Source organism: Vigna angularis, chromosome 4 (genome assembly GCF_016808095.1).
Source record: "Vigna angularis cultivar LongXiaoDou No.4 chromosome 4, ASM1680809v1, whole genome shotgun sequence".
In the NCBI taxonomy this organism is placed as follows: Eukaryota; Viridiplantae; Streptophyta; class Magnoliopsida; order Fabales; family Fabaceae; genus Vigna; species Vigna angularis.
The window spans coordinates 11,501,723-11,519,238 of record NC_068973.1 but is presented as its reverse complement, the minus strand read 5'-3'; the positions used below and the strand labels follow the sequence as shown (position 1 = coordinate 11,519,238).

General features: G+C 31.7%; 2 protein-coding genes across 2 annotated transcripts; both read left to right on the top strand.

The window, feature by feature from the left end:
* Positions 1-3,833: 3,833 nt before the first annotated feature.
* On the top strand, positions 3,834-6,297 carry LOC108331084 (probable inactive poly [ADP-ribose] polymerase SRO2). Its single transcript, XM_017565703.2, has 5 exons — positions 3,834-4,347; positions 4,656-4,894; positions 4,996-5,132; positions 5,215-5,310; positions 5,989-6,297. Exons 1-5 carry the CDS (start codon positions 3,920-3,922, stop codon positions 6,031-6,033), a joined length of 945 nt encoding a protein of 314 aa, XP_017421192.1. The 5' UTR covers positions 3,834-3,919; the 3' UTR covers positions 6,034-6,297.
* Positions 6,298-12,890: 6,593 nt separating this feature from the next.
* Positions 12,891-14,427, top strand: LOC108330840 (uncharacterized). Its single transcript, XM_017565415.2, has one exon. The coding sequence runs from the start codon at positions 13,424-13,426 to the stop codon at positions 14,306-14,308; it is 885 nt and encodes a 294-aa protein (XP_017420904.1). The 5' UTR covers positions 12,891-13,423; the 3' UTR covers positions 14,309-14,427.
* The last annotated feature ends 3,089 nt before the right edge of the window (positions 14,428-17,516 follow it).

The following is a 17,516-nucleotide window of genomic DNA, read 5'->3' as shown; positions in this document are numbered from 1 at the left end:
AAGTCTCTACTTATTTTTCCTTTGCTACCAAAGTTGTTTTTGCATCATAAGTCTTACAAATATTGTTTCCTTGGATATGGAATTGTATATAAATGTCATAAAAATTGTCTGGACATCACTTGTATGTTCAAATATTGTTAATGAAGAAATTGAAACTTCAAAATGAATGTCATTTTCATAGCTGACCTCACTATGCAAAACCTTTGCCTGAACTCTCTACTTATTTTTCCTTTGCTACCATTGTTGTTTCTGCACCATGAGTTTTACAAATATTGTTTTCTTGGACATGAAATTGTATATAAATGTCAGAATAAAGGTCTCAACATCACTTTTATGTTCAAATATTGTTAAGAAAGAAATTGAAACTTGAAAATGAATATCATTTTCATAGTTAACCTTGCTGTGTAAAACCTTTGCCTGAAATCCCCAGTTATTTTGCCTTTGCTACCAAAGTTGTTTCTGCACATGAGTTTTACAAATATTGTTTTCTTGGACATGAAATTGTATATAAATGTCAGAATAAAGGTCTCAACATCACTTTTATGTTCAAATATTGTTAAAAAAAAATTGAAACTTGAAAATGAATATCATTTTCATAGTTAACCTTGCTGTGTAAAACCTTTGCCTGAAATCCCCAGTTATTTTGCCTTTGCTACCAAAGTTGTTTCTACACATGAGTTTTACAAATATTGTTTCCTTGGACATGGAATTGTATATAAATGTCATAATAATGGTCTCAACAACACTTTTATGTTTAAATATTGCTAAGGAAGAAATTGAAACTTCAAAATGAATGTCATTGTCATAGTTGATCTCGCTGTGCAAAACCTTTATCTGAAGTGCCCACTTATTTTTCCTTTGTTACCAAAGTGTTTCTGCACCATGAGTTTTACAAATATTGTTTCCTTTGCACAATTCTTTTGTTCATACTTAATGGACATACAAGTTATATTGATGCATTCATTGATACTTAAGCCAAATATTTTGTACAATTCATCATATTGATGCAGAAACAACTTTGGTAGCAAAGTCAAAATAAGTGGGGACTTCAGAAAAAAGTTTTGCCCAGGCAGATCAACTATTAAAATGACATTCATTTTGAAGTTTCAATTTTTTCCTTAACAATATTTGAACATAAAAGTGATGTCCAAACAATTGTTATGACATTTATATACAATTTCATGTCCAAGGAAACAATATTTGTAAAACTCATGGTGCAGAAATTGCTTTGGTAGCAAAGGCAAAATAAGTGGGGATTTCAGACAAAGGTTTTGCACATCCAGGTTAACTATGAAAATGACATTCATTTTAAAGTGCACAACTCTTTTGTTCATACTTAGTGCACATACAATTCATGTTGACGCATTCAATGAGACTTAAGCCAAATATTTTGCACCTTTCATTTTTTATTCTACATAGAACCCTATACATACAAGATTTCCTAAATAATGACATCCGAATTTCGTGGGGACTACAGTACATACATCGTACACAATGATCATTCTCATCTTCAAATTTGATTATCAATAAATGTAACCAATACATTTCTTTGAACATTTCTAGCAAAAAATATGTACATTCAGACCTCATCAATACATATTCAAAAGATTGTAAACAAAACATCAATCATATTGCAAAAATCCCTATTCAACAACATCTACATAATGCCTAAATCTTGCAACACTTCATCCCTCCGCACATTGTCCACATCCAAGATCCAATCACAAACATATTTCTCCCTAACCTGTTGCAGTTCCTCATGCAAAGAGATAAATGCACAATATATCAATAAAATGCAACATCTTCTATCAAAGCTCCCAAAAATGAAAATTTTTATACCTTACATTTCTGTAGGTGGGCATTGTGTTGCTTTCGTATTCCTCAGCGACATCCCACAACTCCATAAATCTCAAAACAATAACTCCACAATCATACCGACAACAAACAAAGTCCAAAATACAAATAATGTTATTTAACATATCAATGAAACAATAAAATTTTTTATTTACAGAAATAAGCATTAAAACCTTACAAGTTTGGTTGGATTGGAGTGTGCAAGTGTTGTACCTGCAACGTAGTTGACCTGGTTGTGCAAAACATTTGTCTGAAGTCCTCACTTATTTTGTCTTTGCTACCACTGCAATTTCTTCACCATGAGTTTTACAAAAAATGGTTCCTTGGACATGGAATTGTATATAAATGGCATAATAATTGTGTCAAAAGAACTAAACCAGTAAATGGTCAAAAAATTTAGAAAAAAACTTCATACTTTCCACCCAAAAACGCCATCAACCACTAAATCTTCTACACAACTTCAACCCACACTAAACCATACCTTGAAAGGGTCCGGCGACACTCCAGCGACATTCTAGCGATGCTTCGGCGGCCACCGCAAGGGTCCGGCACAGGGAAGGAAGCGAGTGGGGGGAATCGAGACTCAAAACGCGCCCTTAGTTGGCTGGGTCGGAGGGAAGACGATGTCGTCTTCGTTTCGTCTGTGAACGCCGGAGCTGCGGCGACCTTCAATGGGAACTGGTTGGGTGGAAGAAATACGACAGTGTTCAACGTTGTCCGTAAGCCTACCGAACGTCGGAACTCCGGCGGCACTCCAGCGGCTCTCTATCGGACCTCTCTATCTAGGGTTCGACTTTCTATCTCAAGCTTCTCTTCTCTCTCTACGAATCTCCCAATTTCAAATTCTAAAAAGTGAAATTGAAACCGACAAACTTGAAACCCCTTCTGCACTCCATTTCCACGTCATTTAACATTTTCAATTAATTATCCACGTGGACCAGTAACATTTTGACACCTGTCCCGTGTCAAAATGTTGTCAAAACCTGTTGTTAAAGTATCCTTTCCCATTTATATTTCATCATATGCAAAATTCATTAATTGATTACTTGTCATATAAAATTATAGTCTGAATATCACTTATCAAACGGTATTTGCAAAAGTGCTTCAAAACACAACTCAACCATCATTTCTTATGTTTTTTTTTTCTTATTTTCATAGTTATACTTTTTTGTTTTTCTTGTAAGGTGCTAGTAAACACTTGAATGAGTGGATTGGTTTAATTGAGGCTTATAAGCAACTGAATATATTATTTGTTAAACAGTTGATATAACATAACTTTTAGTTATCGACAGAAAGTTAAAAAAGTATTTAAGTAATTATTTGAAAATAAATCAGTAAAATGACTAATGTATATAAAACTTATCTTCATATTAAAAGATAATAATCGGTTATTTGTTAAAATCAACATGAAAGTATTATTTTCTATTGCAACTGTCTAAATACATATTCATTCATTTGAACATTTTAAGATTACAAATCTAAACATAATCCCTATAATTGTTTTTGTTTTAAAGTTAGAATAAATTTACGAATTTATTTTCAGTGAAAACAGTTCTATAACAACATCTTATATCTCAGATTAATCTAACCACAATCGGTAATGGTAATATATGTTTAGTTTCAAATTTAGTCTTAAAAGTTGATCAATTATATTTGCCAAACAAATGAAATATATTACAAATAATAAAATTTGATATTGGATAAGTTAAAAAATTTATTTTAATTTTTTGCATCTGACGTTAAAAAATGGTAAACACTGAGACGAAAACTTTGTTTATTGGATAAGTTGCATTTATTTATGTAGTGTGTGTTCGATTGCATTAGTTTTAGAGAAAGTAAGTGTAAATAAATAGAATGTCTGAAAGGGAAAGTGGGTTAAAACTAGAGCACCAACGTCAATAATAGACACGTGGATACAACATAAATACTATTGGCTTTTCTCCAAAACAAGCAGCGCCAACACTCTCTCTTTGCACCGCCCATCGCAAACCCAACAAAACCACCAACGTATAAATACCAAACTCACTTTTCCTCATCACTCACTCTTTTTCTTCTACTTTCATCTATGGAACAAATTACACTCTCTCAACGTCACCACCAAGATTCTCTTTTTTCAGATTGCGAGAGCACTGTTTCCGGCTCGGGAATGGTGCCGCCAGAACACTCTTCTTTCGTTAGGCTTCCGGAAGCTCATGTGCTTCACGACCTTATCAAGACACGCTTCATTCGTGGGCTGGGCCTGCTCGGGCCCAAAACGGAGGTTCTTTCCGTTCACCGAAACGCTTGTTCCGGCGTCGTTTCCCAGGCGCGGCTCCACTCGTTTCTGCTTCTCGCTAGGGCCGTGGCGGAGCTGCGTGAAGGGAATGCCAACGTCAGGTACGCTTGGTACGGAACTCGCGGCGAAGACGACGTAAACGACATCGTTTCTCACGGGTTTTCCCACGCCCACGGTCCTCAACTACTTCTCTCCCCCGATGACGCTCCTCTCCAAAGGTTCGTCTTTTAATTCTTTCACGTTCATATTTTCAAGATTCATCTTAAAATAATTCAGACTAAATTTTTTGAGGTTGAGGAATTGATTCTGATTAAGTAGATTCGGATTGCATAAGGAGTTGAGACAATTTGAGATGATTAATAGATTTTAACTCTTGTATTGTAAATTTTAAAGCATCTAAACCTTGATCTCATCATAGTTAGCTTTTTATATAGTTAATCTGATTGAAAAACAATTTCGTGATTCAAACGCAGAATTTGTTATGTAATTCTGAATTGAATAAAACATGGCTTTTTGTTTATGACAGTGTTAGAGAGTGTGTGGTTGGGAAAGACGGTGTGAGGCACGCACTACTGTGCCGCGTTATTCTAGGGAGATTGGAGCTTGTTGACGATGGCACAGAACAATGTTATCCAAGTTCCGAGAAGTATGATTCTGGGGTGGATAGTTTTTCAGCTCCCAGCAAGTACATGATTTGGAGTAATCGCATGAACACTCATGTCTTGCCTGCATATGTTGTAAGCTTCAGGGTTCCTCCTTTCAAAGGTGAGTTTCCATTTTGAATAGAAAACATTGATGTTTGTGCGTTTTTATTTTCCTATGGTGTTTGGTAATGTTTAAGATGATGGGTGTATTTTGGATTGCAGGCTTTGAGAAGAGTGAAGAAGAATTTTTGAGACCTACTTCCCCTTGGATGCCATTCCCAACTCTGATTTCTGCGCTTTCAAAGGTTTTGGCTGCTCGTGATATTGCTCTAATCTCTAAGTTCTACAAAGATAAAAGAGTAAGTGCTTTTTCTTGTTTGAATCTGTGTTTGAGTGTGTTTCCTGTTTGTTTTTCTCATTATGGGTTGCTTCATCTTGCAGGAGAAGAAGATTTCACGACAGGAACTTATAAAAAGAGTGAGACAAATAGCAGGTGACAAGTTGCTGTTTGCAGTCATCAAATCTTTCAGAGAAAAGGTAGGATTATTCCCTTCTTAACACAATCAGTTTTTTCTCCCCTATTCTAATTACTAGATGTTTCTAAGTTTGATCCAGATCTAAAACGGATGAATAGTCTACAGCTAATAATTGTTTTTTCCCCTTCTGGATTAATTATTCTGGAAATTCCCAAAATGGAATTAGTTTCTGTGGGCAACAGAGATGTCATTAGTATTAATTTAAGTAGTTGGAACATTATTGTCAAAGAAGTAGATGCCAAAATAGTATTAATTTACCTGTAGCTCCAACCCTATGGGAAAAGTGGCAACTGAATTTAACAATTAAAAAATTTTAGTGTCATCGTCAATTTAAGAATTTAGCAACCATCCTCGACTGTTTAGACCTGGTACGCATGATTATGATGTCTCTCCTTTGTGTGTAATAATAACTCTGTGAAATAACGTTAAGAAGTGCTAACCGATGTTCATAACCCTTCCATTTTATACAGCCAAATTACAATATTTTTTCTTATTTTTTTATTAAATACTTTGATTGAATATTGTATTGTTAAAAGTAAGTGGGCGATTGTGAAAATACTTTTTTCCATTATATTATACACTAGAATTTTATTTTTTTTGTTTTGTTGTGTCAATTTTGTACTTTTATTTTGTATTCTATTACAATAATCTAACTGGGTAAAGTTGTTCTTTCTTTCAGAAGAAACAAAGGTTTCTACACAAACAAGGTCAAAGAATGGCTTAGCAACGACACATGAGTTCTAATGCTGGGTTGACACAACCCTAAACTTCATAACCAAACTTACACAGATGACACACGAAACTGCTTTGAAAGCATATCTGACCCTGTTTTCTCTTGTTTTGTAATTTCTAGTTTTCTACTCTGATGTCATCCATGAATACAAATAGGTTATGATGGTCTCATTGACCCACTGTCCTTCATATTGTACAGACTAATTTTCTTTTGCTTCTTTTTTCTCTTCGAATATATTATTTCTTCATTATCACATATATAATTTTTCAAATTTTTAAGATATTATTATAATTTATTATAAGGTATGTTAACCCTTATAACTGTTGGAAATATAAATATGAATTTAGTTCCAGCAAGTAAAAATAAGAAATTTAAGGAATAAGAATCTATAAACTTATTATTTTAAAGTTATTTTAGGTTTTTGATTGTGAATCTCTTTGAAAATGATTTCCTTTTACATAAAAAACATTCCTTTAATAATATAGTTATTACAAACAAGTTTTTATACTTGTAAAAGAAAAATAACAAATGTGAATTACTTGTATTATGTCGGGTTGTCATAATTATTAGCTTTTGATTAAATGGTACATGACAAGTCCCACGGTTCACTTCACATTATAGGTTTCAATTTTCAAATCCTTCTCATATTGCTAATGTAAAGTGTAAGTTCCCTTATCCTCTTTCTTAAAAAACAAAAACATAAAAAAAAAAAAAAATCTTTCACTCTTTCCTTGTGATGTCTGTGTGCTCAATGTTCTTTCACAATTTTTTTTTTCTTTTTCTTTTGACTAAAAATTAAATTTTGTCAGGTCAACGTTCCCGTGGATTCTACAGACCATGGTTTCCTTGTTATGATCTGTTACTCTTGTCTAGTGTTTAGAGAAGGTGGTTTTCTCCCTCTGTTTTAGCCCCCAAAGAAAAAAAGGGTAAATAGAGCAAAACCAAGAAAAATTATAACTATATAATTAATGATTATTAGATAATCAATCATCAATTAATTAAAACTATATAATGAATTCATATTAACCAATCACTTACATGTATGGTGACATGTTTTGGATTGGTTCCATTTCTATCCGTTGTCGGTTTGTTTGGATAGGATTTAGAGATGAAACGTTATAAAATTGTGAAGAAAACTGTGTATCAAATCCATGCTCGTTCGAGCTCAGCCTCCCCAATAAGCACATGGTTTTGGACTGCTGCTTATCCTTCATTGTAATAAGGCCAAGGAGATGAAAGACGAGTTTTTCTTTATTAGATTTTGAAATTTGGTTAAATGTTTAAATCTTTTTGTACAGATTTTGAAAATATAAATCTTTTTATTTATCAAATTTTGAAATCTGATTATACGTGAAATTTATTTTGTTTATTAAATTTTAAAATTAAGTTATGTGTGGAATTTTTGTTGTTCACCAAATTTTAACATTCGTTTAAATCTCAAATTATTTATTTATTTATTTATATATATTTTGTAGGAGTAAAATAGGAATTGTAATAAAAGTTAGGGTACAGAAAGAAAACAATGAGGTGCAGGACGAAACCATAGATTATATGCTGAAAAAAGCCCAAATTTAATTGTGTGGTTAGTTATTCACTTACATCTCCAACTTATAAATTTCTTCCTACACCACATTTTTTAAAATTTCAGCCATACACGTACTTAAATTAATAGAAAAGGAGAGAGTGTCGGATGGTTTAGGTATGTTGTTTTGTTTGCATTTTGTGTCTCTTTGGTGGCTAGTGGTGCTACTTGGTGGTGAGTGCATGTGGGTGGTGGTTGGTAGGTGTGGTAATAGTTGGTGGTGGTAGGATGAGATTGTTCAATTCATTCTGATTCCCTATGTGTAAGTTTTCTTTTGTGTTTGAACTATAGTTTCAGATTGTGCAATTCATAGATATTTTAGATTACACAATCCGAAATATCAATTTTACACATTTTAGATTATATAATTTGAAATATAAATTTATAGTATGACATAGAATTACGTTTTAGATTATATAAATTTGAATATAAATCTAGAAGATAATCTAGAAGGTAAGTTGTAATTCAGTTTACACAATGCAGTATATATACTTGCAATTTGGATTATGCAATCCGAAATGCATATTTAAATTATAGATTGTACAATTCGTAATGCAATTTAAATTATAGATTGTATAAGTAGAACGTAAAATTTCATTTCGAATTCTATGATCTATAATATAAAATTGTATTACAAATTGTACAATTTGAAGTGTTATATTGTTGTTTGAATGTTTGAATGTGTGGTTAGACTAAAAGTTATATGTTGTTTTGCAATCACTTTAGATAGATGGAATATTTAAGTAAAATATCCAATGAGGTAGATCAATAATTGAAGATGGAAGAATCCAATATAATTAGATATTTGGAAAATGAAGATGAATTCGTTAGAGGGGACAACCTTTTGTCGATGGTCTTTAGTCTTCATTTTGTAATAGTCATATTAAGGTTTGACATAACAAATGAACAATAGATTGTGAAAGGGGCGGTAAATACATGAAATACAAGCAAGGGTTGGACGTCACTGTAATTAGCACAAGATAGTATGACTGTCCCTTTAAATTAAGGGGTAAATTTAGAGAATGTTGAGTTTTGAAGGTATTATGTGGTAGTCATCATCATGAATTTGATAATAAATCAATTGGTTACTCCTATGTTAGCATATTGAAATCAAATGAACATTCCATGCTTATTGACATGACCAAAAGTTTAACGAAGTTGGCTAACATATTACTTATGTTAAAAGAGAACAATGAGAAGAATGTCCCAATGATCAAACAATTATATAATGCTCGGTATTCACACAAGAAATCACAAATAGGATGTAGAACTGAAAGGCAACAATTAATGTTGTTGTTGTATGATAATTATATTCATTAAAGTAGGTTTAATCAGTCTCCATACATTGTGACCAATCTTTTTTTGACACACCCTAATTTAGTAAAATTGCAATATGCTTTTAGTATTGTATTCTTGATAAACAACACTTACAAAACCAACAATATATATATATATATATATATATATATATATATATATATATATATATATATATATATATATATATATATATATATATATATATATATATTGTCTTTGCTTGAAACTGTAGGTGTGACATCCACAGGATTGACTTTCTCAGGTACCTTTGTGTTATTAGGAAGTGAACGAGAAAATAACTTCATGTGAGCCCTTCAAAAACTTATAGGGTTATTTTTACGATCGGATATATCCTCTCAAATCATTGTCATTGATAAAAGTCTTACCTTAGTAAATGAAATTAGCATTTTTTTTTCTTGACGCATCCAACCTCCTATGTTGGTTCCACATTAATAAGAATATTAAAATTAAATGCAAAATGTTAATAGATTATGTGGATGCTTGGGATGTTTTTATAGATGTTTGAGATGTGCAGACTTTTCTTAGTGCCTAATCATCAAGATATAAAATTATGACATTTTTAACTGTGTTGATCATGTTAGTCTTCTCGTTCGTTGATATGTTTGCCTCACCCTTATATTCCCATTACAATCTTCCCATTACAATCTTGTTATATAAGGCCAAAGTTATTATCATCAAAAAACTTATTAATATTAAACTTAGTGGTCATTTATTCAACTTTTTTAATATGTTTTCTTGTTCTCACGCATAAAGTACCAACTGTGGAGTTCTTAGTAATAATAAAAAAAACTTTATTGATTTTAGAAGATTATATACAGAGAGAATCTTACACCAATTATTGTCACCATCTTAATCTACAAGAGTCTCACTATATAGAACTTAAATCTTAGAAATAACAAAAAATAAAAAAATGTTAAGAGAAACACATCTAATAAATGTCGACTAGAGTATGTATTAATTATGGCACTACTAGACTGTTTATAATAGAGTCTACTCAAACTTTCGATCATCAAACATAATAGAGTTTGATTGAGCTCTTCAATGGATAATTAGTTGTTCTTGATTTAGAAGATTTAGAACAAATCGTCGGAACTTCGATTAAGATCTCTTGAACGTAAACTTTGAAATCTCAAATATTTGATTCCTGCAATTTCATCCGAGTTCGATCTATATTAATAACTTTTATCGAAAAATCAATTGAAATGAGATGATTCTCAAAATGATGAAGAGGTATGAAATTACACGAAAATAGTAAAAATTATTTGGAATGATAGGAAACTAGTAAAACAGATCACGCTATTTGTTGTTTGACATTAATTCTCGCGGTGCCCTTTTGCTTACTCACAAAGTTTAATCCATGCCATGCCATCATATAATAAATAAAGTAATAAAAAATGCAATAAATGATCAAGAATGAATAAGAGTTTTTATTATTCATTACATCAAGGATCTATTTTACGCAAGTTGTTACGAAATCTTCTGATTGATTGATCATAACCCTTACCCATTCAAATAAACAAGCATATATTTTGCCCCGTTCTTTTCTCAACCACATTTATTAATCGCTTCAATCATAGTTCATTCGGTACCATCCTTCTCCATCAGCTTAAAATCAATCCTTTTCTTCTATTTCGAATTCAATAATATAAGTTTTTCCTTTCTACACCTCCACAATTTTGTTCCTACACCCCTTATTTTTCTAAATACCATTTTGCTCTTTCTCTTTCTAACTCATTCAGCTTTTAAAACCTTGACACTCGTGAACTATGGCTTTAGATGTGGGATTTAATAAAGAGTACTTCTGGGAATGAAGGTTTTTTGTTACCTAATTTGTGTGGAGATTTTTTTTTGTTATTCTATATGCTTAGAGTCCATTCTTTGCTGATTTTAAGATAATATTAATAAATTTTTATTATTATGATTTATCTTATTTTAAAAAAGAGACTTTAAATATGAGATAGATATTAATGAGTTGTTCTTTTAAGATAATATTAATAACAGTTGTTTTTTATTATCACCTTTTTTTTGTTATGTCAAGAAGAAGTGAATTTAAGTATATAATAATAAATCTAATAAATAACAAATTTTATTAAAATAAATTTTAATATATGACTTTAATATTAAATTAAAAAGTAAATTTTAAATTTAAATTAATTTTATAAAACTGAATTATAAAATAAAATTTATACTGATTTATATATTGAAAATTAAGACTTCCAACAACTTATATACAACTTATATACATAAATAATAATATAAAATTTCAGTTTTCTAAATCATAAAACACAAACTCTACTTTAAAAGGGAAGTTTTGACATAGTTAGAGTTTGAGACTATTCTACCCGCATAAGCTCGGCTAGTGCAAGTAATAAAAAAAAGTTATGTTGCTTCTAGAGTTATAACCATCCGAGCTTGGATGCAATCATTATATGAACTAGATCAATTTAAGAGCATAACTTTATAGTCATTGTTGATAAACTAGAATATACATATTAGATATGTTTAGTATCTCATTTAGAGAATCATATATATCTATATGATTATGACAAAAGAGAGATGTTGAATATATACATTAAGAAATAGTGTAAGTAGGAGAGAATTTTCTTTATTTATATCTTGAATGCTCTGGGTAAAATGTGATTTTTCTATCAAATATCATAGGTATAGATACTGTTGGAATGCTTAAAAGGTTTATATCACCCTGACAGTAGAAATGACATCACATAGAAAATGATGGAAATGGTCAGCCAATGAAGTCGTGCCACATCGTCAAGTGAGAATCTAGCCATGTGGGTGTTGAACATCACACAACATTGGTTTGTGGCATCCACCGCGATCACACAAGTAATGATCTTTTGGTAATCTTTTTGATTCTGGGCTAAGTAGCCACTTTCCTTGGTTTGTCCTTCACACGCTAACTGGACGCTTAAACAAGAGAACTATCATGCTTTTCAATGATTCCTATCAAATTACATGTGAACAAAACGCTTGTATTTGTCAACTTCGTCCTCCATTGCTTCCTCTTGATTCTGCAAAAAATCAAAATATATTATTACTTCTAAATTTCTTTCACAAACATAGTCCACTGTTGTGTTATTTTTTTCTTTTTTTTATTTTGTTTGGAAATCTCACTCCAGTCTCTATTAGTTGACTTTGTTTTGTTTGTGGAACAAGCTACCAAACTAATTGCATATAATTAAAGGACGTTACTTTCAAAAGAAAAGATTTTGATGTTCTTCTACGTCTATCCAATAAAAACATGTCATGTATTATTAGTTCAAAAAATATAAAATTTCTGATTTCGGTGTAAAGACTCTGACTTTAGCCTTCCCCAAGCTCCAAAATATTAACCTCTCAGACAACCTTTTTCACCAAGGAACGTTCCATTGTCAATCTATGCAAGAACTGCCACCAAAATAACGTCATAATTAAAATGTCAAATTTAGTTTTAGACATTTTAAAATTAAAGGTCCAAAAATGTTTAACGGTGTCGCATAGGAAAAAAATAATGTATGTGATCGTTTTCAGGTATATTAATGAGTATAGAAAAGTGAAGGTGGAGGTTGTGACGGTGAGCATATGAGTTGTCTTTTTCCCTGGAAGAGGAAAAAATTGATTGTGAATGTGATGGTGGTTTAGTTGCAATTTGTCTGATGAGGATATAGGATTGGTGGTGGTGTTTTACCTTCCACACACGTTCATCTTTATATCATCACATCACCAAAACAGTGACTCAAAACGAACCTCTTCATCACACGTCTAGCTTCCCTTCCTCTGCTGCTCAAAATCCGTGACGACAATGCCTTTTGCTTCCTTTGCTTTCCTTCTCTGTGGCTACGTTACATAAATCCTAAATCAACCCAATCATCTCCTTCCTCAATCCTCAATCCTTAATCAATCTTCATCAACCACCTCATTATTTCATCCACCGCCGTTTCCATCGCTGCACCTTACCCACATGCCTACACGTGTCACACTACACGCGTCACCATCTCAACACCTCTTACGTGTCACTCAAACAACAAGTTTACTCATACAAGTAGCCGATTTATTGGGCTCACACGTACCAAACTTTACCTTGCCCAAGTCCTCAAATTCCTCCTTTCCCTTTCCTTTATGCGCGTATTTGTATTTATATTTATTGGAAAGTAAAACAAATAATAAACGTATACACGAAATCGTAGACTAGATAAAGGTAGAAGAAATTTGTAGATAATACGAATTGAATAATCAATCAAAATCAATAAAAGCTATATTCAGAAAAAGAAAAAGAAAAATCTTGTCTGCACCACCACCACAACCGATAGCGTCCTATATATCCCACACCCGAACCACCCACCACACTTTCCTTCATTTCACCTAAACCAAGCCCTTTTCTCTTTCTCTCCATATATCGCTTTGTCTTTTTCTTTTTTCCCAATTGGTGCGAACGGAATCGCATTTCCAAATTTCAAAACGATGCAGCATCAGCAGTGGCCGCAGGTGGAGGTGGAAGAAGCTTCTTTTCATCACGAAAAGGCATCCCCGTCTCCCAGTTTCAGCAGCTACTCCTCGGAGACACTCGCGGAGATCGCCGCCAGGGTAATTCAGGAGCTCCGCCGCGACTCTCATTCCGACGACGACGCGCTCTTTCCGGCGTGGGAAAACGACGACGACAACCACTTCACCGCGCAAAACAACGACTTCTCCGTACAAAACGACGAGTCCACGGCTCAAAACGACGACGATGACAACAGTTTCGAGTTCGCCTTTGTTTCCCACGACTTGGCTTCTCCGGTTTCAGCGGACGACATTTTCTACAACGGCCAGATCAAGCCCATGTACCCAATCTTCGGCGTTCCCTCTCACGACGACGTTTTGAGTGTTCCGAACACTACTGGTAGTACCGCTACAACTGCAGAGGGGACAGTGAGACGGCGTCGTCTCCCTCTGAGGAAGCTAATGTTCGAGGAGGGTGAAACGGCGTCGTGCTCGTCGTCAACGGACGAGAGCGTTGACTTGGAGGGGGTGGCGGAAGGCGCGTACTGTGTGTGGACTCCGAACTCCGTCGGAAGGGAACGGAAAAAGAGCAACTCGACGGGGTCCGCATCGAAACGGTGGAAGCTTCGGGATTTGCTTCTGAGGAGCCACAGTGAAGGGAAAGATAAACAACAACAAAAACAACAACAGAAGCAAATGGTGTTTCAGATTCCGACGAACAAAGTGAAACCTCAGAACGGAACAGTCGTTACGGAGCATCATGCGGAAGAGAACAAGAGGAAGTCTTTCATGCCTTACAGACCAGAATTGGTTGGACTTTTCACCAATGTCAATGGGCTTGGTCGGAATTTGCGTCCCTTTTGATTTTTTCAGCGCAATATTATTATTAGTTGTTAATTATTAATCCATTTAATATTTCCTCATTATTATTATATTCCTTGTTTTATTGGTACTTGATGTTCTTCATCTTTGGTTTGTTTGCATGATGTTCTGGTAGTTTTGGGGCGGGTAGATTTGTAATTAAAGAGGACGAGATTGTTGTAGTGTTTATTCTTTTTATGATGTATATTCTGTGGAAATTATAAGGTTTTTTTCTCCACGGTTTTGCTTTCTTGAAGTGGTAATGAGTTTTGAGTTTGTGGTGGGGCTAGCTGGTTTCTGTATGAAATGGTGTGGTAGTGGGATTTGTATAGATTGGGTTGCTTTTGGGACTCCTAATTAATTAGTAGATGAATTTTTTAAGTCTACAATCTATATAAATAAATATAAAGGGTGAATTGCTTTGCAAGTTTAATCAAATTATATTATATGGTCTTTGCTTTTTGTATTATTTTGTCCCGGTTTCATTTATTTAAGAGCATATAAAAATGGGTCTTCTTCTAATGAAAGAGAGTGGGTAGTATTATGTTGGTATACCTGAAAATATCATTTTCTGCCAAGGAGGATTTAGAAAGACTAACTAAGTTTAGGGTTTGGTTGGTTACTTTAAATGTTAAAGGATATCTTGTCAAAGGGATATTTTTTTTATTATTTAAATAATAAAGTTAAAATTAAATTTGTCGTTCTCAATTTTATATTTTATATATGATAAAATAAAATAAAAAAATTGGTGCTATGTTTTTTGAAGACTTCTTATTATATAAAAAATTGGAGTATCTTTATAAGGTTATACCCTATCCATACTAGTAAATTTGATTAAGTTGGTCTTTAGCATAATAATAAGATTATAGGTAGAACTGGTGTGTAAAGGTGAAGGTTGTAATGACTGTTTCAAAAAGAGTAAGATAACGTGTTACATAATTCTTTAGAACCGTTCTCATGCTTGTCTCAGGAATCATATATACCATCAATAATAGATTTTAGTGACTATCATTAATTTTCCACAAAAGAAATCATTTACACACAATCTTTATCAATGATATAATATATAAATATATATATTCGATATTATGAAATTTTGTTATGCTATTAATTATTAGTGGCTAATATAACATTTAACTTACTTTTTTTCATTAACTACGTCAAAAGCATATACATTTAACGGAAGGAATCACTATAATAATATTATTCTCAATTAGATACTACATTATGACATTAATTATATATAGTCTACAGAAAATAGATTCAGGTTAAGTCAACTTTGTTAGGTTGAAACCAAACTTAAATATAATAAAATTGAACATAAGATAGAGTATTTCAAGACAACACTAACTTTATTTAATTTTAAATTTATATTAATATAAGTTATTATAGATTAATTAGATGTTAGTTTAAATTATTTTTAACATTTATTTAAGTTAATATGAATTAAGTCAAGGTTAATATCATTTATTTAATATAAAAATATTGTTAATTAGGTTGACACTACTTTTATTTAATTTTAATGTTTATAAGTATTTAATGTGTTTCAAAATAACATTAATTTTATTTAATTTTAAATTTATATTTATATAAGTCATTATAGATTAATTAGATGTTATTTTAATTTATTTTTAACATTTATTTAAGTTAATATGAACTAAATCAAAGTTAATATAATTTATTTAATATTAATTAAGTTTACACTAATTTTACTTAAATTTCATATTTATAATTTAAAGTTAATTTTAAAATTATTTACTTAAATGACACTAATGTAATTTATTTTTAACATTTATTAAATGTATTTGTTTCTACTGAAATGGGATGAGGATGATGCTTGTATGAAGTTCTTGTCTCCGCTGAACGTCCGTTCCGTTCCTTACCCTGTGTAATCTATCGGTGTATGGGGGTGACCTGCAGAATACACAACGCTCAAGTCAAAATCTTTTTCTCTATAGGTTTATAGTAATTCAATTATGAATCAAAGTGGGTTTATAAGAATCTGACCAATTAATTTACCTTTTAATGATCATCAATGCAAACCTTAACCATTGAACAATAGTCCTTGAAGCATTAATTGCGCTTTAACTCCGCTCAACTGTTGTCGAGCGGCTGTGTGACGCTTTCTCGCATGTCGACCGTTCAATTCTTTTCATCTAGTTCGTCACCGTATCCGATCGGTCGATATAAGCTCATAGTAACAATATTGTTAATTTAATTGACTTCAATATTAAATTTATTATTTATATTTAGTTAAATCAATATAGCATTTGTCTTTTTTTTTTTACTTTTTGTTTAAATTAGTATAGATCTAAATAATGTTATCATATTTTTTAATTTTTAATTTTTAATGTAAGTTTACCTTCACTTATTAATACTGATTTTATAATTTGCACGTTTTCCTAACTTAAAATAAAGAACTTAAGTCGTAATATTAAAGTAGAGGCATTGATCTCGCACATGCATATTTGAACGGATATAAAACTATATTTTATGTATTATAATTTAGTGTCATCTTCATCTCCATTTTTGATTGAGCTACATATATTTAATTTACAAATTTGAGAGAAGAAAGAAAAAGCACTAAGTTGATTCCGATAACACATGAGAATCTACGTATCATATTTCTTCCATATCTTCTCTTTTTTTATTTGTATTCTATTAGAAAAACATACTAATAAGAAGAGAATGATAAAAATTAAAAGTAGACATTTAAATTCTATATCAATTAAAAATAATATTAATTTATAATATATAAATAGATATAAATTTTATCTTATAAATTAATTTTATAAAATTGCGATAAATTTTCATTATCATATTATTTGATGAAAAATAATAACAAGATGAGAAGCTTCTTTAATGAAAGAAAAGATAGCATCTAACTTCACAGTACACAGAGTTGACATTGAAAAGTTAATGAATTAATGTTTATAGTTTTAAGACTCATTGCCACACAAATTTGACATTATTAACTAATTATCAAATATTTTAGGAATGACTAGAAATTAATGTTGAAAATCATTTTCTTGTAATGAATTAATTAAAATAATAAAACTTTAAAAACTAAAAAAAAATAGCAAACCGTGGATATTATTAGAATATGTATCGTAATTAAGACATACCAATTATTCGAAACGATGAATCACACATATATAATTAATTAGGGTTTAAGATGTTTATTACTAAATAGAATATTTCGTTCTTGTTA

What these genes read in the sequence shown, in the direction of transcription:
- LOC108331084 (XM_017565703.2), top strand. Translation starts at nt 3,920, where the DNA reads ATGGAACAAATTACACTCTCTCAACGTCACCACCAAGATTCTCTTTTT. An exon ending in GATGACGCTCCTCTCCAAAG is followed by an intron (nt 4,348 to 4,655) that starts GTTCGTCTTTTA and finishes TGTTTATGACAG; the next exon opens with TGTTAGAGAGTGTGTGGTTG. An exon ending in CAGGGTTCCTCCTTTCAAAG is followed by an intron (nt 4,895 to 4,995) that starts GTGAGTTTCCAT and finishes TTTGGATTGCAG; the next exon opens with GCTTTGAGAAGAGTGAAGAA.
- LOC108330840 (XM_017565415.2), top strand. Translation starts at nt 13,424, where the DNA reads ATGCAGCATCAGCAGTGGCCGCAGGTGGAGGTGGAAGAAGCTTCTTTT.